Source organism: Hemicordylus capensis, chromosome 7, assembly GCF_027244095.1.
Source record: "Hemicordylus capensis ecotype Gifberg chromosome 7, rHemCap1.1.pri, whole genome shotgun sequence".
NCBI lineage: Eukaryota > Metazoa > Chordata > Lepidosauria > Squamata > Cordylidae > Hemicordylus > Hemicordylus capensis.
The window spans coordinates 33,234,882-33,261,900 of record NC_069663.1 but is presented as its reverse complement, the minus strand read 5'-3'; the positions used below and the strand labels follow the sequence as shown (position 1 = coordinate 33,261,900).

At 46.2% G+C, this 27,019-nt stretch overlaps 2 protein-coding genes across 7 annotated transcripts in view; one reads left to right on the top strand and one right to left on the bottom strand.

The window, feature by feature from the left end:
• Positions 1–18,378, bottom strand: part of PTP4A2 (protein tyrosine phosphatase 4A2) — a 44,652-nt gene extending 26,274 nt beyond the window's left edge. Inside the window, exon 1 of one of the 3 annotated variants that reach the window (XM_053268795.1) lies at positions 18,289–18,378. The gene's annotated coding sequence lies outside the window, so the exon portion shown is untranslated. Of the gene's footprint in view, positions 1–6,352; positions 6,493–17,353; positions 17,482–18,288 lie in introns of those variants that run through there. The other 2 variants (XM_053268798.1, XM_053268797.1) reach the window with 2 other exon arrangements.
• The window catches only part of KHDRBS1 (KH RNA binding domain containing, signal transduction associated 1), a 29,562-nt gene continuing 20,416 nt past the window's right edge, over positions 17,874–27,019 (top strand). For all 4 annotated transcript variants that reach the window (XR_008310924.1, XR_008310925.1, XM_053268794.1 and 1 more), the window contains exon 1: positions 17,874–18,361. Coding sequence is in view for 2 of the 4 variants with exons in the window: in XM_053268794.1 (XP_053124769.1) it covers positions 18,022–18,361 (340 nt within the window). In the remaining 2 variants the exon portion in view is untranslated. The remainder of the gene's footprint in view (positions 18,362–27,019) is intronic.

Here is a 27,019-nt window from a genome sequence, read left to right as displayed (position 1 = left end):
CACCATAGGGGCCACAGAAATCACCATCAGCCAATTACAAAAAGCAGCTTTTATGGGAACAGCCTATATTCTGCGACGATAACTGTAACAATTGACAATAAAATTCTGGCATCCCAGGTCCTTGGGAAGGACTCGATGTCTGGATAAAACAAACCAGTCAATAACACCTGTCTGACTGTTTAAACAACAACAAGAAGAAGAAGTATGGCCCTATCTCTCCATTTCAGTGATTAAAACTGTCAAACAAAATATTTTAGTTCATTAATCAGATTAAAGTGCACAGCTCTATGAAAAATATATGAACGTCTCAAATTGAGTGGTAAATGCCTAGCCTTACAGTGAGTGCTGCACAAACAGATTTAAGTATTAGCAGCCTGTAAACAATTAGGAAAAATATAATTAAGGGGCTGAAAATGGAAATGCTGTTGTATTTGCAAAGGATACCCAATGGATCAGAAGCAAAGATGTTTTTCAGCCCTCCCCAGATCTGTTTGAAACCCCCAGGTGCCAGAGCAGCCAGATGACTTTTCAAAATCTTAGCACATACAGAAAATCAAGTCTTGCACATACACTAGACAACCACCTTTGTAGCAATTTTCTTGAACCAGCAACACACTACCCAGACATCAACAGAATACTGTAGATGCCCAGTTTACATGCAAGGGAGAAGGATATGCACTCACTTGTCATATTTTAATACCGCCTGATATGTACATCTCTAGGAAGTGTACAAATTTTAAAATTAAAAATCACAGATTAAAATACATAACACAATACGAATATAAAACAAATTATCAAAATTCTAATTAAAAGCTTGCGGGAACAGGAGAGTCTTAACTATTTTTTCCTACCAGAGGCTCATCATATCACCTTGAATCTCCTATTCACCCAGTCACTGCATTCCTTCTTGCCCAGCTGCCTGGCACTCATCACCTATAGCTATCCACCCCAGGCTGTGCAATCTTAGGATTTCTGCTACAGGCTCACAGTCTGGCATTGGAAAATATCACCTTCCACTTCAGTATCAATTCCTCCACCCTGCCCTCATAATTTTAAATGGGAGTAATCTATAGCAATGGTCAAGGGAAGCATGATAAAGACTGAATGGACATGCTTGTGTGGCGTTATAACATCAGTCTCTGAACAGTAACAAAGCCAGTTCTGAATGAAGTTTTGCACACAGCCCAATTACTACTTTAATCCTAATTCTGAATTCACTCAAGTATACTGTACAGGTAGGAAGCATGCCCAAATGTCTTCGGGGAACAGTTCCAGTACATTTGTACAGTAGTCAGAAAACGGATTAAAGGTCCTTTGCAAGGTTCACTTACAAAGCATTATTAAAGATAGCAGGGAAGGAAGTGGATTTTAGACAAGCAGGTGGGCAGAGACTAGAGCTGAATTGGGTTGAATTTTGCATATCGCCTCTTTGGGGAGGCACCTGCTGTGTTTTTACTGACAAATGGAAACGTTTAGGAGGCAGCCCCTAAATAAGAGATGTAGTGAGAAGTCCAAGTATAGAACTTATTTCTATATGAGACTGAGACAAATGGAAATGAGGTGTGTACACAAAACAGCTGACAGAGAGGAAGTAGGCAATTCTGTTGGTAAACTCCCCAGAACTCAAATAAGAAATGCACCAAAAGCAAATTAATTTAAAACCATTAAAAAGAAACTGAGAAATTCCCATGTATTTGAATGTGTGTTCCCACTACCAACAGTCCCCAATTAGGGGGGAGGTGAGTTGGTGTGTGGAACACACAGAGCTCTTTTTGTGAATAGCCTCTCTCTGTTCTATGCCCTAATGTCAGCCTCTAAGCAACCAAATGACCCACCCACAAGATTTTTGACCTATGTAAGAAGCAGTTCTGTTTACCCAAATGACTAACTATTTGATGTCCTTCTCAGTCACACAGATAATTAAGTTAGTACAATATTTTCAGACAGCAAACTTACTATAAGGAATTCATAACTGCAAGATAAAAGTCAAACCCACAATATGTCTTTAAAAGATTAAGCATTTCTATAAATGAGGCAAATTAACAATTCTATGCTGGATCAAACCAAAACCCACTTAGCTGAGCATTCTGATCACAGTGACCAGCCAGATACCACGCACAACCAGCACTCACCCTTCGTTAGCACAGAACATCTGGTAGTCAGAGATATCCTGTCTTTGAACACAGGATACTTCTGGATATCATGACCAGTAGCTCCCAACAGACTAAAACTCTACATATTTAGCTTGTTTTCCAGTGGGGAAGTAACCTGCCCAGGAAGCAAGAGGTCGCTGGTTCCAATCCCCGCGGTTATATTTCCCAGACTATGGGAAACACCTATATCAGGCAGCAGCAGTATAGGAAGATGCTGAAAGGCAACAACATTTAGAAGCTTTAATCACATTTTAGCCTCAGGATTATTATTATTATTAATTCGATTTCTATACCACCCTTCCAAAAATGGCTCAGGGTGGTTTACACAGAGAAATAACAAACAAATAAGATGGCTCCCTGTCCCCAAAGGGCTCACATTCTAAAAAGAAACACAAGACAGACACCAGCAACAGTTACTGGAGGTACTGTGCTGGGGGTGGATTGGGCCAGTTATTCTCCCCCTACTAAATAAAGAGAATCACCATGGTAAAAGGTGCCTCTTTGCCCAGTTAGCAGGGGATGCAACTGAGCTGCTTGCAAGAGATAGTACTTTTTAAAAATCCAACTTTTCTGCCTCTCTAGATTTGTGTAGTCTGATCCTACATTAAGTTATCTCAGAAGTGAGCATCCCACAGAGTTCAGCAGGGCTTGGCCAAAGAACGTGCACATAGGATTTCAACCATAAGAGAATACTGTAGCTCTCAAAAACACATAGGATATTGAAATGTACTATCAGCCTAAACATGATACAATAAGACAACTTCCCTGCTATTTCAGGGTGGCATGCAAATGACCAAGCTTCTCTCATTGTAAAACATCTACCAGTGAAGTGCCTACAGAGCAAAAAACTACTTCTAAGAAAATTGTTGTACAGCAATTTTAGATTCAGCAACTTTCCCACACAGAACACTTAAGATAACTTATTGGTTCTAACTTGCATCATTTTTATTTTTATGTTAATTTTAGGGGAAATAACTTGCCTAGGAAGCAAGAGGTTGCTGGTTCGAACCACCAATGGTATGTTTCCCAGACTATGGGAAACACCTATATCGGGCAGCAGTGATATAGGAAGATGCTGGAAGGCACTGTCTCATACTGCATGGAAGATGGCAATGGTAAACCCCTCCTGTATTCTACCAAAAAAACCTACACAGCTCTGTGGTCGCCAGGAGTCCACCAACTCCATGGCACAACTTTACTAAAAGCAGCTCTAGTCATGCCATCTCTTCCCTCCAGAGGCCTCTCAACAGTTAACCAGCACAGCATTTCACAGCAGGGCAAAGTACAGAGGCAGGGACAGCAGATATATTTTGTTCACAGTTCAGCTTAACCAGAAGAAAGTTTTGGTTCAGAATGTGGACATTAAACTGAGAATTGTGAAGTGTTAATGACAAAGTGTTTCTGTCTAGCCCCATGTAGGAATCCTACAGCTTAAGCTACTGCATATTAGAGCCACTACTACAAAGAAAGCCATCCATGACTCTCACAGGCATCTACTCCCACCTCTTGTAAACCTTCCAGCCCCACAGAGGCAAGCTTTTCTCATCAGGGGCTAACCAAAGATAACATTTCTGCACTTTGAGTCATGGAGGGTGGTGCCTCCTTTTTCCTTACTACTGCAGTTCTGAGTCACAACCTGCCCTGCTCATTCAACAAGAAAAGGAGGGTGGGTATACTCCTTGTTTGCAATTCACACAAGAGCTTGTGGAAATGCCAGCCTGTTCGTGAGCACTAAAAATGACACAGTTCTTCCACATGAGAAAAATCCATTTGAGACAAGACGAGCCAGCAAAACATGCAAGTAAGGACCTATCTGTGCTTTCACTTCATATACCCCTGTATCCAATTGACTTTCAGCAGACATGCCTAGAATTTAATTTTAACCACTTAAGGCTTTCTTGGTTTCACTCTTCAGCCACACATTTTCCCCCCCAAACCCTGATTTTTCCATTTCTTTCCTTCCTAAAATATGTTCCTGCACTCCCATTCTAGGCCTCTTGACTATCCTCTGGCATGGACACACACGTGGCCTTCACTGCACCCCAGTGTCTTATGCTCCAGATCTGACCTTCCCTTACACAACCACCATATGCCTTGATACGTATTCACTCGTTCCTTCAAGACTGTCACTCCTGTGTAAAGATCTACCCCTACTTCAGTCTTCACTACACAAGCCTTCCATAAATCCCCCCTTTGCTTTTCACCCCAGATTAATCCCCCAAACAGGTACCTCTACCCACAATGCTGCTCCTGGCCCAATATGTGTGTCACCCATATTCTTCCCAGAGACTTGTAGGCTTGCTTAGCAAATTTTTTCCCTTGTGTCCCTAGGCCTGACCCCTAGAGAGTCCTGACCCCTGGAAAGCCAGTGTGGTGTAGTGGTTAGAGTGCTGAACTAGGACCTGGGAGACCCAAGTTCAAATCCCCATTCAGCCATAAAACTAGCTGGGTGACTCTGGGCCAGTCACTTCTCTCTCAGCCTAACCTACTTCACAGGGTTGTTGTGAAAGAAACTCAAGTATGTAGTACACCGCTCTGGGCTCCTTGGAGGAAAAGTGGGATATAAATGTAATAATAATAATAGTACTTCTCCTCTGTACACTGTAGCTGTATCCTACACCTGTCAATTTCCATGTAGTGTTTTCCTATTATCTTATCTCTTTCAGGCCCGGTCCTCACTCTAAAAGACTCCCTTTTTTACTCCAAGCTTAGCAATCTAGCTTTTGTCTGATTCTAAAAGGGGCATCACAATCCTCCTTTAAACTAGGCCTATCAATTTTTCTGCACCATTCAACACAAAAGGGAGATCATCCTCCAAAAACAAAAGAGACCGACCCTTCTAGAGATAAGAAATCAATATAAATTTATCGGATCATCCATTTGTATGTGTATGTATGTGTGTATATATTTTTCCCCCATTACACCCCTAGAGTGTTTGCCTCTTGCCTACTTGGTTCCCTAGGCCATCTCCATCAGAGCCTTTGGGCTGTGAGACCTCCCCACCCGTTCGCCTCCAGTCGCTTTTCGCCCAAGATTAGCAACTCTGCCCTTAAGCCCCCCATCACAACTTCCCTTCCAGTTACCAGCTCCTTCCCCATTCCTACCCATGAAGGAAACTGAGAAGTCTAAAAATCGAGTTCACCCCTAAAAACAGATGCTATCTCTAAGTAATGCCAAATCCACGCTCTCAAAACCACCACCACTACAAGAGTTTTACCTATTCCCATTTGCTCCCTCCAAGCTTTACCATTTTCTTAAGATCGCCCTTAAATTTCCACCACCACCCCCAGGAGGAATCCCCTGAGCCTCAAAGGCCTAAGAGGAAACCAAGTCTGCACACGCTACTTAAAACATTTATACACCACTTGTGAGCAGAAAAGTTCTCCAAGCATTTTACAGAACAAAGGAGAAGCAGAAGAGAGAAAACCCATGCTAGAAATGGTCTCCCCACCCTCCAGCCCCATGAGCGAGGCCTCCCACTCACCAGGCTTTCCCCTTTTCTGCACCTTGAACTGCCCCCACTTCACTTCCTACAAGAAGGCAAGACTCCCATCCCAAGGAGCGTTTCGCCACCACAAGGAGAGAGACTGGAGAAAGCTCCGGGCCGACTTTCCTCCCTCCTTCCCATGGGCAGAAAGCGTCCTCTCCCAAGTAGTGGCTGCCACCATCCACCTCGCTCCCCATTTCTGCCCCTGAAGTCCGCTATAACGGCACACCCCGCTCACCCACCAATGCACTTTGACCCTTCTACCACACACAGCGCCATTTTTTCCTGGGGGGCCCCCCACTGCTCCTTCCTCTCCCCCCACGCGACGCCAAGCCGAGCCCCGCTTCAGGGGCGCTTCTCCCCATCCAACTCCCTGCCAGGGGTGTAGCTAGGGGGAGAGGGGACCCCTGTTCGCCCCTCTTCCGGGATAATGAACCAAGGAAGGAAGTGTGGGGCCCGGGCTCTTTGAACCCGCGCGAGCAGCTGGAGCTGCGCCCTGCTCCCTCTCAGGCAACTCTTCCCAGCCGCTTCACCCCCCACCCCAAACTACACGCGGACACCCCCCACGCCGCGTCCCACAGCCAGGCAGCGGCCACACGGGGGAAGCCTCCCCGATCCAGCCTGCTGGGTGGTGGGGGGAGGGCACAGCCCTGTTCCCCCCACCCCACCGAGATCAACCCCCCCCCCCCCGCGGCTGCTCCCCGCGCCTCACCGAGGGCATTGAAGGTCCAGGCGCGGAGCGGGCCGGGCGCCTCCCACACGGCTCAGGCGGGGAGGGCCCCTCTGCCGGGGTCAAGGCGCGGAGGCGGGCCAGAGCCGTGGAGAATGCCGGTGGGGAAGGAACGCGCCTCGCCGCCGCTACTGCCGACGACGACGACGACGCCGCGTCGCAGCCTCCCAAACCGGCCCTGACCGGCAGCCGACGCGACGCGCGCTTCCCCTCAGCCAGCCGCGCATGACAGGCAGACGGCCGCCCACCAACCACAGGGCCCGCCGGGAAACGGCAGGGCCCGCCTCCTCCTCGCGCAGGCGCACGCGGCCCACCCCGCCCTCCGTACGCCACCCAATGGCACGCCGAGATCTGTCTCTCCTCCTCGTCCCGCCTGGTACAACAGGCCCCGCAGCCGCGCCTTCCTCCATTTGCACAGCCCTCCGAACTTGGCGCCTCCCCGCCCCGGGCAATGGTACGAGCCGCCGACGCCACCCCTTGAGAATGGTACCGCCAACCAAGCCGTTCGTCGTACGGCCCCTTGATTAAAGGAATCCCGCCAACTGGCGACGCATACGTACGCACCCACGTAACCAAGAACGGTATATCCCCCCACCCTGCCGTGCAGACACTGCCCCTCTGAAGGGGTTCGATTCTGCGACTTTAGTCGACTCTGGATTGAGCCCTCAACGACTTCTGGTTGACTAAAAAGTTATCACCTCCTGCATCAACTGAGCAGATTTCTAAAAATGCATTTCAAACTTGTAAATGTTTTTGTAAGAAGTGAGCAGCCGGAGAGCCTCTAGTGGGCCACCCTTGCTCTAGAACAGGGCTGTTCAACTTTGGCCCTCCTGCAGATGTTGGCCTACAATTCCCATAATCCCTGGCTATTGACCACTGTAGCTGGGGATTATGGGAGCTGTAGTTCAAAAACAGCAGGGGGGAGCCTAAATTAAGCAGGCCTGCTCTAGAACAGGGATTCTCAACGTTGGGTCCCCAGATGTTATTGGACTTCAACTCCCATAATCCCCAACCAAAGGCCACTGGGACTGGGGATTATGCGAGTTGAAGTCCAAAAACAGCTGGGGACCCAACGTTGAGAACCCCTGCTCTAGAACAAGGGTAGGCAAACCTTGGCTCTCCAGATGTTGTTGGACTACAACTCCCATCATCCCCCCAGCCACTATTTATTGCCTACCCCTACTCTAGCAGCTCACAAGAAGGGCCAGGCTACAGCCACCCTAGTTTTTATCACCAACATTTGCTGTTCAGCAGTATACTGGTGGTTTCATAAATTAAATAAGCCTTGTGATTTAGCGCGATAGCTCTTAAATTGTGGGCCGGGAATCGTCAGCAGTTCTCGGTTCTTCCCTCTCCTTGGTGCACTTGCGGGCAAGCCAGTAGAGCTCACAATGAATTAAATAAAGGAACATGCAGATGTTGCCTTTAAGTTGGAGAGGAGAGCTGGTCTTGTAGCCAGCATGACTTGTCCCCTTAGCTAAGCAACGTCTGCCCTGGTTACATATGAATGTTAGAGTACAAGTGTAAGCACTGCAAATTATTCCCCTCAGGGGAAGGAGCCGCTCTGGGAAGAGCATCTAGGTTCCAAGTTCTCTGCCTGGCAGCATCTCCAAGATTGGGCTGAGAGAGATTTATTTTTATTTTATTATTTAAAATTTTATAAGGCCTTTACAAGAGATTCCTGCCTGCAACCTTAGAGAAGCTGCTGCCAGTCTGTGAAGATTACACTGAGCTAGGCAGACCGATGGTCTTACTCAGTATATGGCAGCTTCCCATGTTCCTAAGTTTTGACCACATGCCAAAGAAGCAACCCGCACTCTTCGGTTTAATTTAAACTGTAAACCAAAGAGAAGCTTGTCTCTTCAGCAGCATAAAACAGGTGCAGTGGGCAGTCCTAAAGATTCCCCAACTGGGCACACAGTTTTCCCCTCTGAGGTCTGTTAAACAATATAAATATAGTAAATAAATAAACATACTTTATTATTTGTTAAACAATATAAATGTAGTAAATAAATAAACATACTTTATTATTTGTTAAACAATATAAATGTAGTAAATAAATAAACATACTTTATTTATTTACTACATTTATAACCTGCTCTTCCTGCAAGGAGCCCAAAGAGGTTTATCCTCACAACAACTCTATGAGGTAGGTTTGGCTGAGAAATAAGTGGCCCAGAGTCACCCAGTGAGTTTCATGGCTGAACATAAATCTGAACTCAGGTCTCCCCAGTCTGACACACTAACCACTACATCACGCTATATAATATTTAACTTTGATGATTTGCAGCCACAGAAGAGAATGCTATAGCTGGGCCTGGGCTGTAATTTGAAAGCCTTTCAAGTGTCCTCCAATACGGCAAAAGCACACTGCAGAGTAACCAAACATCGTTTGCCACAAAGAAAGCCCGAGCAGTGTTCTGTAATGCATCAGCATTAAAGTCATTGATCTACTGTGGTTTTGAGCGCTGCTTAAAAAAAAAGAAAGTTATTTTTAAACTAGTTCCAGGAAACTACTGTTCAGAACCCTGCCCCCATACAGCACATCTGCACCACAAACCTAAAACTGGCTCATCTGTTACAGCAGTGTCAAGAAAAGGTGCCACGGGCAGGTTACTCTCCATTGCAATAGTATGTCCCAAAGGAAACACCTCTTGTATATGCAAATGGCTGCCATTTTGCTACTACTGCCATAATTACTAACATGGCTCCCTTATCTTCTTTCTCTTCCTGCTGTCACAAATCTTGACTTTATAGTCTCTGGAGGCAGGTAATTTCTCAGCTGACGACAGTGGAAAGTTACTGGAAACCTGCCTGTGTAAATAAATAGAAAGCCAGTTTGTCTTAAGTGGGGAAAGAGGCCCTTTCAAGCTGGACTGGCCCATAATGGCTGCACAGGAAGAGGCTAAATAGGACAGGAAACAACCGCTTCTTGCCTCTTTTCTCCAGAATCCTCCAAATGTGTTTGAAGCCAGGCTATAGACCTGAGCCATCTTCTCACAAAAGACTTTTTCCACTTGAGGAATTCCATACAATCGTGGGCATAGCGTCTATTGGGCAAGGGGGGACAAATGTCCTCAGGCCCAGAGGATCAGGAGGCCCACAAGGCTTGGGGTGCGCCCTGCCGCCACCGCCCTTTCCGTGCCGGGAGCTGATGCCCCGCAGCTGGGGGAAACGGTGCTTTGCACCCGCACGATGGGAAGAAGCGTGATGGGGCTTCCTTTCTCCTTACCCCGCACTTCCTCCTCCTAGCAGACCTCCCTCGCCGCTGCTCCACCCCCATGCAGGAGCCACCAGAGGAGGGGCTGCCCAGCCCTGATCTGCCACCACCAGCAGCCCTGTGCTTGGCCTGGCTCCACGCCATCAAGCTCCGTGGCGGTGACTGCCACCCTCCCATACCGAATGGCTCACCAAACAGTGAGTTCAAGAATCGGGGAGGGGAAGGACTGGGGGGGAGATGCAGGGGGGGTGTCTCGGGGCTCTGGGGCGCATGGAATGGAGGCCCCCTGGCTGAACTTTTCCCCCTGAATGCCGGCAACCTCATTATGTCCCTGCCTTCAATGAAGAGCTTACAGGTGGGAGACATGACCAGAAGGCAAAATTGAAGTGGATGCTATAAGAATGATCCATGAGTAAGAGATGGCGGGAATTCTGCTCACAAGGAGAGAAGGGAGCAAACCTCAGGGCATCAAAGGCAAAGAAGAGGCACTCGGGATTCTTAGACTTGACATAGATCAGAGAGGAATAACAGTGTTTGGTCAAATCAATGGAAAACGAGGAGGAGAGGATGAATGAAATCCTTGTGATCAGCGGGCAGAATCAGAGACAGTCAGCTGCCTGCATAGGAGCATGATTGATCTGAGGTGAGGAAGTGAGCCAGGCCTGGGGAAAAGAGGGGCAAATAGTTCATTGCAAAAATGTTCAAATGTGCCAAGAGGTAAAGAAAGCAATGAACTGAAGGTGAAAACTGCAGAGCCAGGTGAGTGCCGCAGCCGCACTGTGACCACACACGGGCTGCTGGGGGGAGTTTCACCACATCAGAATGCTGCCTGGAGCAGTGGGAACGCTGGTAAGGACTTGCTTGCTTACTTTTAAAGGTACCTCTCGCCACCCCGCCATCCCAGCACCACCCTCGAACCGCCGAACCAGTTCTCAGTTGGCCCAAGCTGGACTGAACCGGTTCACAGACCGGCAGTTTGGTCCAAACTTGGACCGAACCACAGACCCTTGGTCCATGCACATTTCTAATGTCAGAGAAGAAGGTAGTAAGGCAGGCATCCACAGCTGAAATGAAGGTAGGAGGGATATATCTAACAGCAATACAGAGATGCAAAGGGGAGCAGAAATCTCACAGATGGAACTTCAAAGAACAGCCAATATATGAAGTTATTTTCTACTGAGTTAGACCTTTGATCCAACCAGCTCTGTATTGCTTGCTCTGAATAGCAAAAGCTCTCCAGGTTGCAGACAGAGATGGGTCCTTCCCAGCCCTACCCAGAGATGCCACTCGGCACTGAACCCAGGAAAACAGGAAGCTGCCATATACCGAGTCAGACCACTAGTCCATCTAGCTCCATATTGTCTACACAGACTGGCAACAGCTTCTCCAAAGTTGCAGGCAGGAGTCTCTCTCAACCCTACCTTGGAGATGCTGCCAGGGAGGGCACTTGGAACCTTCTGTATACCAGCGTGCAGGTGCTCTTCCCAGAGTGGCCCCATTATCCCCTAAGGGGAATCTCTTCCAGTGCTCACACATGTAGTCTCCCACTCAATTGCAAACCAGGATGGACCCTGCTTATCAAAGGAGGCAATTCATGCTTGCTACCACAGGACCAGCTCTCCTCCTGTGAGAAGAGCCTGTGCATACCTTCTGTATGCAAAGTATGTGCTGTACCACTGAGTTACAGCTCCATTTCAGTAGGATGACAGTAGGTAGGTGGGATGGGAAAAATTTTGGAAAGAAGAATGCTACCACCACCACCTTCAGGGAAGGTTGTGAATATGAATGAGTCTGCAATCCTATGCAAGGTTTTTCACTGGAACTTGCTTATTATTAAAAAGGGGTTCACAGTCTAAAAAGAAACACAAGGTAGATACCAGCAACAGCCATTAGAGAGACATTGTGCTATGCTTGGATAGGGGCATAATTGTGCATAGAATCTGGATAACTGTGCATAGACTTGTGCTGAACAACAGTGGGGGGGGGGGAGAGCCAGGTTCTGGGGAGGGCAAGCGCCTGGAGAAGCCAAGCGAGACGATGAAGTCACCCACACAATGGTTTCATGCAGCCCGCTCAGATTTGGTTTTCATACTTGGACAAACACAGTTTTTCCATTTCAGCAGCACCGTGTTTCCGTTTTGCCACTAGAGAGCAATAAAGAACAGCATTTGGCTCCTAGAGAAAGCCAGCTCTCCAGACATAGGAAGCAATGATCAAGGTGTGGGCACCCTGACGTTGTGAAGATTAACTGCCTGATGGATGCAACTTGCTGCTATTTTCTCCACAGCACAATTGCTAAGGATTTACTGCCTTCCTCCCAACCCCAAACTGCTTTATGGACAGTCATTAAAAGAAGTATAAGTGAAGGGAGAGACTCATGGGGTCCTCCACCAGCAGCAATATTCAGCAGCTGAACATGCTGACCTGTGTTAGACTACAGGGGCAGAGGGTCTATCAATGGCTACTAGTCTTGATGGCTATAGACTACCTCCAGGGTCAGAGGCAGAATGCCTCCAGATATCAGTTGTAGGGGAACGACAACAGGGAAGGGGGCATGCCTTCATCTTCTGGTCTGTGAGTTTTTCAGAGGTATCTGGTGGGCCACTGTGGGAAACAGGATGTTGGAACAGACAGGCTTTGGGGCTTATTCACGTGTAAGGATTGATAGTCCAAATTTCTAGACATCCGAAATGACTGTTCCTTGCAGAACTAACCAGAGAGAAGGCGACCTTGGACTTAATCCTGAGTGGTGCTCAGGATATGGTGTGAGATGTCAGAGTTGCAGAACCATTGGGGAAGAGTGACCACAGTATGATCCAATTCAGCTTATATGCGAGTGGAGCATTGCCAAGGAGGTCCAACACTGATGTGTTGGACTTCAGAAGAGGAAATTTATCAAAAATGAGGTAACTGGTTAAAAGGAAGCTGAAAGGGAATGTCAGGGGGTCAAATCACTCCAGAAAGCATGTAGCTTATTTAAAACCACAATAATAGAAGCTCAGTGGGAATATATACCAAGAGGAAGGAAAGGTACCACCAAGTTCAGCATGGCTAACAAGTACAATCAGGGAAACTATAAAAGGAAAGACGACTTCCTTCAGAAAATGGAAGCCCTGCCCAAATGAAGAGAACAGAAAGAAACAATTTCTGGCAAAAGAAATGCAAGGAGAAATTGATTGATTGATTAAGTGCCATCAAGTCAGTGTCAACTCTTAGCAACCACAAAAATAGATTCTCTCCAGGAGGATCTGTCTTCAACTTGGCCTTGAAGGTCTCCCAGTGGAGCATTAATCACTATCGTAATTGAGTCCATCCATCTTGCTGGTGGTCGTCCTCTTCTTCTCTTTCCTCCAACTTTTCCCAGCCTTATGGACTTTTCAGGGGAGCTGGGAGTTCGCATAATGTGTCTAAAGTATGATAGTTTGAGCCTGGTCATTTGTGCCTTGAGTGACAATTCTGGATTGATTTGTTCTAGGATCCATTTGTTGGTTTTCCTGGCTGTCCATGGTATCCTCAAAAGTCTTCTCCAGCACTAAAGTTCAAAAGCGTCAATGCTTTTTCTGTCTTGCTTCTTCAAAGTCCAGCTTTCGCATCCATAGAGTGTCATGGGGAAAACCATTGTTGGAACGATTCTGATCTTTGTAGGTACAGACATATCACGGCATATAAATATCCTTTCCAAGGCCTTCATTGCAACCCAACCAAGTGCTAGTCTGCAGTGTATTTCTTGACTGCTGGATCCTTTACTGTTGACAGTCGATCCTAAAAGGCAGAAGCTATCCACCACTTCAATGTCTTCATTATCAATTCTGAAGATGGTAATGACCCGTTGTCATTAGTTTAGACTTCTTTAGATTTAGTCATAGCCCAATTTTTCCACTGTGCTCCTTGACTTTCATTACTAGAGCTTGCAGATCATCCGCATTCTTAGCTATTAAGAGTGGTGTCATCAGCGCCACCAGAAGTGGCCAGTGCGTATGTGCACGTCATGCACATGCACCGACCACTTCCAGTACGCTGCTGAATAGGGCTGCAAAGAGGTACGAAGCAGCCCCGCAGCACCAGTTTTGCAGACAGCGCCCGTGGGGGAAACGCAGCGGAGGGGATGGACATCTTCCCTGCTCTTTAAAGGTAACCCCCGCCTCGCCACCAAATTGGCCAAACACCAGTTCGTGCACATCCATAGCTTGGAGGCTGAAGAACTGGGCCAATTTGAGGTGACAAGAGAGGACGTTCTAAACAGTCTTGAAAAACCGAAAATTAACAAATCACCAAAACAGGATGGCATCCACCAAACACAAATGTGAAATTGCTGATCTCCTAGGGAAAAAACATGTCCCTTACAATCAGACTCTGCACCAGAAGACTGGAAAGCAGGGTGGATTTGATTTAAATCAAACTGATTTAAATCACGATTTAAATCACTAGCAGGGTGGATAAAAATCAAAAAAAATCCGATTTAAATAAAAAAAATCTGATTTAAATAAAAAAAATCTGATTTTTTTATTTAAATCGGATTTTTTTTATTTTTATCCACCCTGCTAGTGATTTAAATCATGATTTAAATCGTGATTTAAATCAGTTTGATTTAAATCAAATCCACCCTGCTGGAAAGTAGCTAATATAACTCTCATTTTCAAAAAGGGATCCAGGGGGGATCCGGGAAACTACAGGCTGGTTAGCTTAACTTCTGTTAACTTCTGTAAACTGATAGAAAGTATACTGAAGGACAAAACTGTTAAACATATAGAACAGGCCTTCCTGAAGGAGAACCAGCATGGGTTCTACAAGGGCAAGTCTTGCCTCATTAACTTTTTGCAGTTCTTTGAGAATGTCAACAGGCATGTTGTAGTGACCAGTCTCCCCTCCCTTTAAAGAGTTAACCAGAAGTGAACCCTTGTCTTGACTAACAGGTTGGTGACCTACAGAGATTGCCCAATCAATCCACCAGGGGTGGGGGTGGGACCTAGAGAACTGTTGCTGGGAATTCTGGAAACAAAAAAGGAAGTTATGTGCTGGAGGACCAAGGGGACATATGGCAATGGAGCTTGCTGCAACGGGATGACTGCAGCTCCTGGAAGCTAGAACTGCAGGGGCTTGATTCTCAACAGGAGTTTGGTGAGTCCAGGAAAGGAAAGCTTTGTCTTCAGGAAGAATAATTTAAGGAAAAGTTTGTTTAGTCAGACTTTGCATTAGAAACTTATATTTATATGTGTGTGTGCGTGCTCTGCATATTCTGGATACTGTTCTATTATAGTTTACCTGCAATGTAATTGAAATAAGAAACAATATCCTACACTCAACACACCTAGGGCATTGCAAAAGCCTCTATAAACATTTAAGCATGCATTAATACAACCTATTTTTGTAATCCTACTAAGTATTTTGAACTGTATCTAAAAGCTGAGAAAGCCACAGATGGAAGCAGTCTGTAGTAATTGAATAAAACTGGCGGGGGGGTTCGTTCTTTTCTTTTTACGAGCCTCTCCAAGTTGGTTTTTAACTCAGGAAAGGTGGGGCTGAAGGGGGATTCCTCTGGTGCAAACACATCCTCAAATGTTCAGAAGCTATCAGTTTTTCTCATCCTGTGTTAGCTTACATGTGGAAGCTTTTTTTGTATTTATCCAATAGCAAAATAAAGAGAGTTTCCCCCCAAGCGTTTCCCCCCATTCCACCCCAAGCCCAGGGAGTTTTGAGCACTGTCGACAAGAGGGGTGGTGGTGGCAACATTTTGAACCTACCAGTAATAGTTTTAGGAGAAGCCTAGCTGGCAGCTCAGCAGGAATGATTCAGCATTTCTTTCCCTCACATGAGCTTGCTCTGAGACAAAGGCTGTAATCTGCTATACATGTAGATAAATGTGATCCCATTGACATAGTACCCTTGGACTGCCAAAAAGCCTTCCACAACGTTCCCCACCAAAGGTTCTTTAGTAGTCATGGAATAAAGGGACAGGTTCATGTGTGGATTGGTAACTGGTTAAAGGACAGGAAACCGAGAGTAGGAATAAATGGACAGTTTTCACAATGGTGGAAAGTATGAAGAAAGGTCCCTAAGGGATCAGTACTGGGACCAGTGTTCTTCAACTTGTTCATAAACGATCTAGAAGATGGGGTGGGGGAGAAGCTGCGAAGTGGCCAAATTTGTAGATGAAACAACAATTTAGGGTAGTGACATCCAAAACAGATTGTGAGAAGCTCCAAAAGTATCTCTCCAAGCTGGATGAGTGGGCGACAAAATGGCAAATGTGCTTCAATGTTAGCTAGTGTAAAGTAATACATATTGGCGGCGGTGGGGTGTGTGTGTGTGTGTGTGTGTGTGTGTGTGTGTGGGTGGCAACTTCACATATAAACTGATAGGGTCTGAGATCTTGGTGACTGACCAAAAGAGAGATCTTGGGGTCGTGGTACACATTTCATTGAAAGTGTCAACTCAGTGCGCTGTGCAAGTGTGTAGCTGTGAAAAGGCAAATTTCATGCTAGGGATCATTAGGAAGGGGATTGAAAATAAAAATGCTAATATTATAATGCTTTTATACAAATCTATGTTGTGGCCACATTTGGAGTAATGTGTATAGCTTTGGTCACCGTATCTTAAGAAGGATACTGTAAAATGGGGAAAGGTGCAGAAGAGGGCAACCCAGATGATCAAGGGCCTAGTGCACCTTCCTTATGAGGCAAGGCTACAACACCTGGGGCTTTTTAGTTTGAAAAAGAGGCGCCGATGGGACATGATAGAGGTCTATAAAATTATGCATGGAGCAGAGAGAGCGGAGAGAAATTTCCCTCCTCCTCTCACAACACTAGAACCAGGGCTCATCCCATGAAACTGAAGGCCAGGAAATTTAGGACCAACAAAAGGAAGTACTTTTTCATACAGTGCATGATGGCCACCAGCTTGGATGGCTTTAGAAGGGGCTTAGACAAATTCATGCAGGGCAAGTTTATCAGTGGTGGCTGTGGGCCACCTCCAGCCTCAGAGGCACGATGCTTCTGAATACCAGTTGCAGGAGAGCAACAGCAGTAGAGACAGCATGCCCTCACTTCTTGCTTGGGGCTTCTCATAGGCATCTTGTGGGCAACTGTGGGAAACAGGAGGATGGCCTAGACAGGCCTTGAGCCTGACCCAGCAAGGCTCTTATGTTCTTAACTGGGATGCAGGGAAGCGTTATGAGTCCTCCTTTCCCTCCATATCTGTTGCCCCAAATTTCTCCTTCACCAGCTTAGGACACTAGAAGTTGTTCTGGCAAGGCTGATTCTGTCCCTTTAACAGCTGCATGACAAGCCAAAGGTAACCCAACATCCGAAGCTTTTCACAGAACTGTATCTCCATGCCACAGAAAGCAGCACCTGTTGAATGCCTACCTATTACATAGCAATTAAGAGAACAGGAGCAAAATTATAAAAAGAAAAAAAGGTAGCCAACCCTAAACCAAAGAGTGGCTGACATCCTAAATTTACTATAAGTCCTACTGAAATATAACCCTGCTTTAGAGTTACTCCTGCGTAGTACTACTGAATAATTTAGTCACAATGCCTACCAGTCACTTTAGGTCAGGCCTGCTCAACTTCGGCCTTCCTGCAGATGTTGGCCTACAACTCCCATAACCCCTGGCTATTGACCACTGTGGCTGGGGATTATGGGAGTTGCAGTCCAAAAACGGCGGGGAGGAGAGGCAAAGTTGAGCAGGCCTGCTTAGGTAGTGCAAGGGAAGCAGTCTATGTACAGGTTGTAATCGTGTGCACACGATCGCAAATGCAAACCTTTGGTCTAGTAGTATAGGACTAAATAGGGCACACGCGCTCCACCGCCTGAACAAGAGCGATCCCGCAAACGGCATGCTCGCAACAATGGCGACGCGAGACCCAGACAATGGTGCCGGCACGGAGGACATTCCTCCAAGGAGTGTGCGTGCACGCTCTCGCATTGTTCTTCCGCATGCGCAGTCATTCCCTCCTCCCTCCGGCTTTGTCCTCGGGCGGGACGGCCCAACACTCTACACAGCACCCGACCCGTCCAAGGACTGCGCCTGCGCCCCCAGAGCTCCCTTTGCTTACTGCACATGCGCGAATGGCGCGCAAGAGTGGGTGGAGGGATCAGAGTTCATCGGGAGCCTGCGCAGTTCATCCGGCGCCCGTTCGGTCGGCGAGGTGGCGTCCTGCCCGCGCTTGCGCATTGGGTGCCCCAGGCCCCGTTCTGTGTGCGCAGGCGCATTCGCGGGCCGAGACGAGGAGCGGTTGGCAGCAGCGACACAGCGAGCAGCAGCGGCCGGCGGTGTGCGAGGCGCTGAGGCAAACCGAGCGCGCGAGCGAGGCGTCTCCGCTCCGGCCCTCTCCCCCCCACTTCCTGTCTTTGCGGCCCCGGCGCTCCGTCGGTCGGCGTGGCCACCCTGTTCCCGCGCGCGCCCCCCCTGCCGCTCCTTCGGCCGCGGATGCAGCGCCGCGAGGACCTCGCCGCCGCCCGCCTGGGCCGGGCCCCGCCCGCCTCCGCCGCCCCGGGCCGGCTCCAGTCGCCTCAGGCCGCGGCCTCGCCCCGGAGGCCGCCCCGCGGGGGCGGGGGCGCGCGAGGGGCCCAGCCGCCTCCGCTCCTGCCGCCCTCAGCCACGGGCGCCTCGGCCGGCCCGCCAGCCCCCAGCGCCGCGCCCACCCCGCTGATGCCGCCCAGCGCCTCCGCCAAGGCCGAGCCGGAGAACAAGTACCTGCCCGAGCTCATGGCCGAGAAGGACAGCCTGGATCCCTCCTTCACCCACGCCACGCAGCTCCTGCAAGCGGGTGAGCCCCGGGCGGGGGGGAGAGGGAGGAGGCGCCCAGCGGCGCGGCGGGGACTACCCGGGGGGGGGAGGGCGGGAGGAGGCGGCGCTGGCGGCAGGTGGGGCACGAGATCCGCGGGCCTCGCCCCGCCTGGCCTGCGGCCTGAGCCTTCTGCTCTCTGGGGTGGTGTAAAAAGGACGCTCCTTTTTAGGCGTTCTCTTTAAAAAGGGCGCCTCTTCCAGCGCTTCTCTACGGCGAGAGTCCCAGCTGCAGAGTTAAAAATTCAACCAGTGCCGCGGCGGGTCGCAACTGGGGGGGGGGGCGGCAAAGAGCCGCCTCTGCTGCTTCCTGGCAGCAGCCCGGGTGGTGGCGCCGCGCTCTTTCTCTTTCTCTCTCGCGCGCGCGCTCCCTGCAGGCTGGCCGCTCGTCAGGTAGAGCCGAGGAATGGCCCGCCTGCAGGTACCGTGGCTCTCTCGGGCCATGGGTGGCGGAGAGAGGAGTCACCCGAGCAGTGTGTTTCCTCTAGGGCATGTGCGCGTGCTCACAAGTTCTTTTTTAATGTCCGCTCAGTTAATTTTGTATGTATATGTGATGTGAATCAGCCCTTACTGTGGAGTGTGTGCATTGAAAGGATAATTCGTAAGATAGTTTAACAGATTAGTCTTCTTGCCGCACCGCCCGTGCCCCTTATTTTTTTTATTTATTTATTGGTCATACTCGTCGGCGATAGCCTGAATGGTAAAAGAGAAGGCTCTTTCAGCGTTTCAGCTCAGCCCCAGCGACCATTAGCCCACCTGCCCCTATACATCTGAATTCGTCTTCGTGGCACACTGATGGCCTGAGGGCGGGGGTGGTGGGGACCCCAGCTGTTGCATTGTTTCCAAAATCTTCCTTGCCTAGTTGGTGGCATCAGTACTTACTCTATATAGGCAACCAGGCAAGTGCCCATTCACAGGCCAAGTTTTCCACTTATGCATGCTCATGGGGATTCCAGTTAATATGAGATGTGTGTAGAGCTGGAGCTTCCGAGGGTAGAACCCCACTTGATCCATATAGATGGCTCTGGAAAAGGTGAGGCTTATCTCTCCACATGGAGCTGGAAGAGTTCTTGGGGGTGAACTGGAAAGGAAGAGGATGAGAGACCAGAACTCTTGTACTACTTGATCAGGGATTAAAACTTTAGATTCCGTTCAGGTTGACTGGAGTCTTAATTCTCCGGTTCAGACGCTAGCTTTAAAAAGTGGTTTGGTAACTGGTTCAAGCATATTTAACATAGCATAAATATTAAACTCCTTTGCTTACTGTGTAACTCTAAAATAAATGTAAAAACTGAGGGAAAACATTCTTGAGTTGTTAAATGGTTTTGCAAACAAAGTGCATGAAAAGAATTGGGGAGGGAAACAGGAAAATGAGTCTGCAGCTTAAAGCTAAGTGCCCGTTTATTGTACAACTTATTTTGAATAGGTGACAACTTTCCATATTTAGGGGTTTGGTTTGGGTTCCACTTCAGCTCTCTGAAAAAAATATTTGTGAACCAGTTTTGGCGTTCAGGTTCAGTTCCATCAAGACCCCTCCTATGGGAATTCTAACTGCCATCAACTGCCCTTGTTCTAGAGTGAAAGATGTACATAATGGAAATCTGTCCCTGCTTGCAGGCCGTCTTGGAGTCCTAGATGGTAGAAAGCTGGGATAGCAATCTCTTTAATAAAAGACCAACGAAAACTAATGCTGCTGAAAATCTCTCAGCTACACTACAATTAACTGTCTAGGAGCTGTGGCTTGCTTTCATGTAGTGGTTACCCCTACTGAGGACACTGAACTTTAACCTTCTCCATGCTGCTTTACTGTAGAGGTGGAAAAATTGGAGGTGTACAAGGTGGAGACTTACGGGCTGGTGTTGCAATGCTTCTGTAAATATTGCGGAGAAGGGGGGAGGAAAGATGCTATGGTTGCATGGATTAGCTGGTGGGTAAGGTAGGATTGGACAGATCCCAGCCACCAGGGAGCCATTGTTCTTAGACAAGGGAGGTAGAACTATCTAATGAAATCTTTATTTGACCCCAACAGCCCTGTTTCTGTTCTGTATGGAACTTGTAAAGAGGACACAGAGAGGCCCATTTACCCTCCCCCTCCACAATATCCATCACTAGGTCTGGTAAATTTGCCAATGTCCATTGTCTGGCTTCTAAATTTTTGGGCTGGCTCCAAAGAAAATGTCGGTCCGGAGTAAGGCACGCCAATTCCTCAAGACAAGATGAATTGGCCTGCCTTACTCCAGACTGGCAACCTGCAAGTTGGCAGAGCAGGCAGTGGTGTGGGGAATTGATTGCACTTGGAACAGTTACAAATCAGGCTTCCATATTCTTCTCATGTGGAGTAGTGAAGTTCATTTATTCTGGAAGCATATTCACAGAATACCAAGTTACTGGGGGCTGTGGAATCTTTCCCTTCTTGATTTCCTTCATGGTTTCACAAGTAGTTAGCTTGCATTGGTGGAGGATTGCCATGTGCCACAGTTAACCTCTTTGTCTGGATAAGCATCCTCATCTGTTTTTCTGCCCAGGCAATGCTGTAGCATCAGTGGTGCTAGCATATCTGTTGCGATGAACTGCATATTAATGTAATGTTTGCTTATATATCATGAAAGATGTTGCTGCGTCCACCTTAATTAATGGTTAGACTTAAGAACAAGTCTCAGGAATTTTTTTTTTAAGTGTTGTGATCATTCCTTTCTGTGTTTTTAATTCGAAGAGAGAAGATTTCAAAGCAGGGCTTTCCTTGTCTCTCTCCTCTTTCCCTCCTGCAGAGACAGAGGCAGGCTTTGTAATGTTCCTTTCATTCATTGCTTTGCATATCTGCATTAGCCCTTGTTTGATGCTTCCAGTGGCACGAAACAGAGTGGAAATGGCAGTCTTTGTCTCGCCAGCACCCTCCTTCCCTCTCTTGACAGTGTCTAATCGCCTGCTGGCTCTATCACCACAGTGCAGCTGCTGTGCTTTCAGGCTCTTGCTGTATCAAGTGAATCCAACTGGCTCGAAATAACTAGCCAGAACAAAAGCAAATGCTAAGGATTTACCTGGTGTGTGGCATAGGGAGGATTCTTGATCGAGGATCTGGTCTGCCTTGCAAAGCAAAAACCATGCAGTTCAGGCATCATTCCTGGGGTGCTTGAAACCAATTGCAAGTGCTCTCAATCAATATTGCAAAATGGCAGACCCGTTCCTTTGTTTCATTTTTCTGTGACTGAGAAGCTTTGTGTTGTGGTGTTCTGCAATTACATAGATCCCATCAGTAGAAAATCTCCATACAAGAAAAAGACCAGACACTTTAATCCCACCAGCAATAAATTCCATCAGCCAAAACCCTCCTGCAGTAGCCGCAGACTTCCAGGTTCTACCATCATTCCACAAAAAGGGTCTACATAATCTCATTTATTAATCACAAGATTTATGTCTTGTTCTATCTTATATTACTGTCTTCCCAAATTCTCATGGTCTCATAGCATGGGGCACTGAAAGCCTACAGTGAAAGAATTGGCTCGGTAGTTCAGATACGTATGCAAGTCAGCCCTACCACCACCTGCTGCTGGCTATTATTTATTTATTTATTTATTTTAATGTTTTACTGATTTGGAAGGTTTTAGATGTGATTTTTATGGAGTTTTATTGTATTTTAACTTTTGTAAACTGCCTTGGGATGCTTTATTAAGGGCAGTATAGAAATAAATAAAAAATCATTGTTATTATTATTAATCATCACTATTATAATAACTATTGTTAGATTAATATTGTTGGATTTATTTATGATTATTATTATTAATAATAGCATAAGTTTATTTATTAGTGTTTTTGAGCATTCATAGTGCTTTACATGTAGGGATAGCAAGATAATACAGCAACCCAGCAAAGTTTTTATATTTATCCGTTTTTAGCTTTCCATTAATAACTTTAAATTTTAAACATTTTTTAAAAATTAATTTTAAATGTGGGTTTGGCTTTTTAACTTGGTTTTTTATTTTACATTGTATCTATTTTATTAATACTGTTAGCTGCCCCGAGCAGTAGTGTACTGGAGGGGCGGGATAGAAATATTTTAAATAAATAAACCCTTTAAGGTAAGTAGTGGTAAGTACCTACCACCTTGAGGCTATTTTTAACAAAAGGTGGTCCAAATATAAAAATAATCTCCATATTGTAAATAAAGCTGAGATCGAGCGAGGAGTGTCTTGCCGAAGACTACCTAGCGCATTCATTGCAGAGTTGAGATTGAATTAGGGAAGTCTGATCTGTTGGTCAGTCTCATCACTATGGTGTGCTGGCTCTGAAATGACAGCAGAAGCCACTTCTTCTCCTAGACCTGCCTTCTCACTCTGTGTAAAGCATCTGTGCATACAGAGCCAGCGTCATGTAGTGGTTAGAGTGCTGGACTAGGACCGGGGAGACCTGAGTTCAAATCCCCATTCAGCAATACTTGCTGGGTGACTCTGGGCCAGTCACTTCTCTCAGCCTAACCTATTTCACAGGGTTGTTGTGAAAGAGAAACTCAAGTATGTAGTACACCCTCTGGGCTCCTTGGAAGAAGAGCGGGATATAAAGTGTTGATGATAATAATAATATACATAATAGTAATTCTTTGTCAGGGGCTGACTCAAGACCAAGCAACTCTATACGTGGCTCCTTCCTTCCTGTCCATAGTTCACTGCCCTTCCTGACTCTAGGACCCGTATGTAGTTTTGTTTCCTTCTCCAAGTCCTGCTTTCTCTTTTGCTCCCTGCTTTATGTTTTACCATCCATTTTTCCCTCAAGTCCCTACCTTTCAGATTACTGTCTGTTTTGCCCCACTTCTTATTCATCCTGCTTCTTGACTAGTAGCCCTAGTACTCATGTCCTCATAGCATATGGTCTCCTGTATGCTCTATGAAGTTAATATAATTGCCTCAATTCCCTGTTTCCTCTGCTCTTTTTCCATCTGATTCCTCTTTCTCAAATTATAACCTACACTCTATGCTAACTCAGCAAAAAAAATTACCTTTAAAGTGGTGATCCCCTTATTTAATAGGGGAAGAAGTTACCAGTGTGTTCTCTCTCTTTTTTTTCATCTGTGTGTGGAATGCATTTTGTTCTGGGCAGCAGTATCAAGGCAGTGCGCACGCACATGCATTCAGAGTGGAGCATTCCTGATTCAACCTGAGCGGCATCTAAAATTAACTGAGCAGACATAAAAAGCAACCTTGTGAAGCATGTGCACACCTTAGAAGGAACTCTGGGAAGAACTGTTTCTATCCAACCTCAGCACAGCATTCTTCCAGCGGCTATTGCCTACGTTTTAGATATAGATATAGATATAGACTGTGAGCCCTTTTGGGACAGGGAACTGTCTTATTTATACTTTACTTTTCTGTATAAACCGCTATGAGAACTCTTTTGTTGGAAAAGTGTATAAATATTTGTAGCAGTACCCTTCCTTCAGCTTCCTTGGTTCTGAGTTCCGTGTCCCTTCGCTTTCCCCCCAGTTCTTAGCCTGCTACTATGTGCAGTTTTAGTCTCTGTCCAATGATTTCTATTCAGGCCTTATTTTCTTCATATGACAACTTTCTAATCATATAAACAATCATTTATTTTAAAAGATGGAAATGCTAGGTCTCAGAAATATTACTTCTGTTGATTTCTTTCGCTAAATTCGTCAAGGGTGCCTCTTAGAATTTGTTCATTCTAGCATATCGCTTTTAATTCTTCCGTTAGCATTTCCCTCTGGCAATCTTTTCTCCACTGGCTGTGAGAATGCCTTTTCTGAGTCATGTTGCTGGAGCTACATATAAATGAAGCATAACCTTGCTAATTCATGCACAGAGAATAGTATTCTGTCCCCACTTAGCAAGGAGCTGGGTATATGAGTAGGAGTTGAAATGCAATATTGAATCTTTTTTACTTCGGCCAAAGAGTGCTTTTTAAACAGTTAAAATATATTTATGAATGTGATAAATGTACCTCCAGTGTGTTAGTTTTATACCTAAATAGACTAGGCTAGGAGTTATTTAGTTACTGGAACCTAATAAAAATAACTTATTTTACAAATGTTTGAAAGTTTGCTAGTAATGGTTAAAAGATAATTTACTACCTCCTGGTTCAAAACTGTTGAGTTTTCTACATGGAAACTACTTCCATGGTGTAGCTTGGGAAGCTGCAGTTGGTCTCAGCTCTTTGCCACAATAGACCCATATGCAGAGAAGCGGGAATGTGTGTGGTTAGCACATGTGAGGATCCTAAACAGCATGCACACTGTACAGATGTGTGCATTTGGCATGCTTGTCAATGACAGTTTCAGGCATCAAGGAGGCAGTCCTAAATGCACTGGCTGCCAATATGTTTCCGAATGAAATACAAAGTGCTGGTTATAACCTATAAGGCCCTCAACGTCTTAGGTCTAGGGTACTTAAGAGAGCACCTTCTCCGTTGTGAACCCTGTTGCCTAATTCAGATCATCTGGAGAGGTCTGGTTATGGTTGCTGCCAACTCCTTTGGTGGCAGCTCAGGACCGGGCCTTCTCTGTGGCTACCCCAGGGCTTTGGAACACACTCCCTGCTTAAATAAGAGCAACTCCTCTGTTTGCTTTTAGGAAGACCCTGAAGATGTACCTGTTTTCCCAGGCTTTTAACTGAATTTTAAATTTTAAAGTATGTTTTTATCTACTGTGATTTTTATCTGTTTTTACGCATTTTAAATATTTTTATGTTTTTTAATTTGTACACCGCCTAGAGATTTCTATACTAGGCAGTATAGAAATGCAATAATAAATAAATCCCTATGGCCATGTGCAGCCAGTTCCCCCTGTTTCATTGGATTCTGAGCAGTGCCTGGTCCACTTCTGGTACACTCAGCACCCGGGACGGCTTTGTATTATTGTTTTAGATTTGTTTTTAATGTTGCTTGTTTTTCTCTTGATTGTAAACTGCCCCAGGAGCATTTATGAGTTGGGCAGTATAGAAATTTAATACGTACATCTTTTCCTGGCAACTGCTGCTTGATTGGATTCAGCAGCAGAGGCCAGAGAGGTAGCCTCATCCAAAGGGGAAGGCAGCCTAAGAAAATGGCCTCTGTGCCCGCCTGCCCCTGGCAAAGTCGACAGCACAATTACTATATGGGGTGCAGTTAGGCCCTTATTTTAGGCCTCTTGAAAAAATACAACCTGGCTTTTTAAGATCTCTCTTTCTGACCCATAGTTGTGTTCCTAACATGGCTTTGAGATTAGAGGCCAGACTACTTTGAATTGAAGCCAAAGTTTGACTGGCTATTTCAACAGCATGGCTAAGGTTAAAACTAGCTCCGATTGGGCTGATTTCCCTAATACTTTCTGACAATTATCGCTCAAACGGGTGGAAGAGCATTACAAGTAAATGGCTCTTGTATGGCCTTTTGCCAGAGCACCTATTTTTAGGTTTGGAAAAGGCAAAAGATATTCTTAAACAAAGGGTTTGAGACATGGAGTTCCAGCATGATCTAAGTAGAACTTCAAATATATATTGATCTCTCTGAATCATTAAGATCTTCTCCAGCAGCTTATTTCTTTTCATTCCGTTACTCTAAATATCAATGGGCTTTCTCTAGGGCCTATGTCAATGCCCTCCCCTCCATACTTTTAGAGGCTAGGTATTCATAACATTCCAGTTTCTCAGCAGTTATGCCCATGCAATTCAGGTGAGGTTGAGTCAATTGCTCATGTTTTTACAATGTGTGTTTTCTTCTGATTCTTGCTTAAGGTTGATTCAGCCTTTATTTAAAAAAATTCCAGGTAGACCATATGCATTTTATGTTAAGTATCTGTTAGCTGATAAAGATTTCCTTAATACTAATGCTGCTATCAACTTTTTTGTTAATGTTGATATTTTGATGATGGTATCACTGCTTTATTGTTCTGGTCTATGACCGTAAGTGTGTGTAAATCATCAGTCCTCCACCCCATGTCCCCATAGCTTTTCTTTGACTTGCTCTGATTGCTTTCAAGCAGGCTTGAGCCAGAGCAAAGGGCATTTCCTTTTGTCTGAAAGGAGTTTGTCCATGCCTGCATTTGCATGTGTCATATAGGAGTAAGATGATGGGTGGCCCCCACCTCTGGTCCAGAGACAGTAAGATCAGTTGTCCCTTTCACAGACAACCTAATTCACCTGTAAATCATTCTGGATGTTCTGAGGTCAGCAGGGGCGTAGCAAGGTGGGAGTGGGCCCAGAGACAAGATTTTAAAATGCCCCCCCCCCCCGAAGCTCAGCTCATGAATTAAAGAAATCTTAAATGAGGCTGTTAATTATTTTTGAAAAGGTTTTGTGAATTATGGACGATGCAAGTCATTGAATGGCACTAGAGAAAGACATGCTGTTCTGGTAGCTCCAGGTCTTAATACTCACATCAATTTCAGAGGATGAATACAAATGAAGGAAGCACAGACAGGTGCGCGGCTGGGGGAGTCAGTCATGTGACTTGCCTCTGGGGGCCCCGCAAGGCAGTGGGCCCCCAGACAACTGTCTCCCCTTGCCCTATTATAGTTACGCCCCTGGAGGTCAGAGTACTGCAGCAAGGCAGGTTACACCTTAAAATAGAATGTGTATTAATGCATAAGTTGATGCATAGTAACTCTGTTCCTCCTGAAGAAGACAATCTTTCTAAAATGTGTAGCTGTTAACAGAAG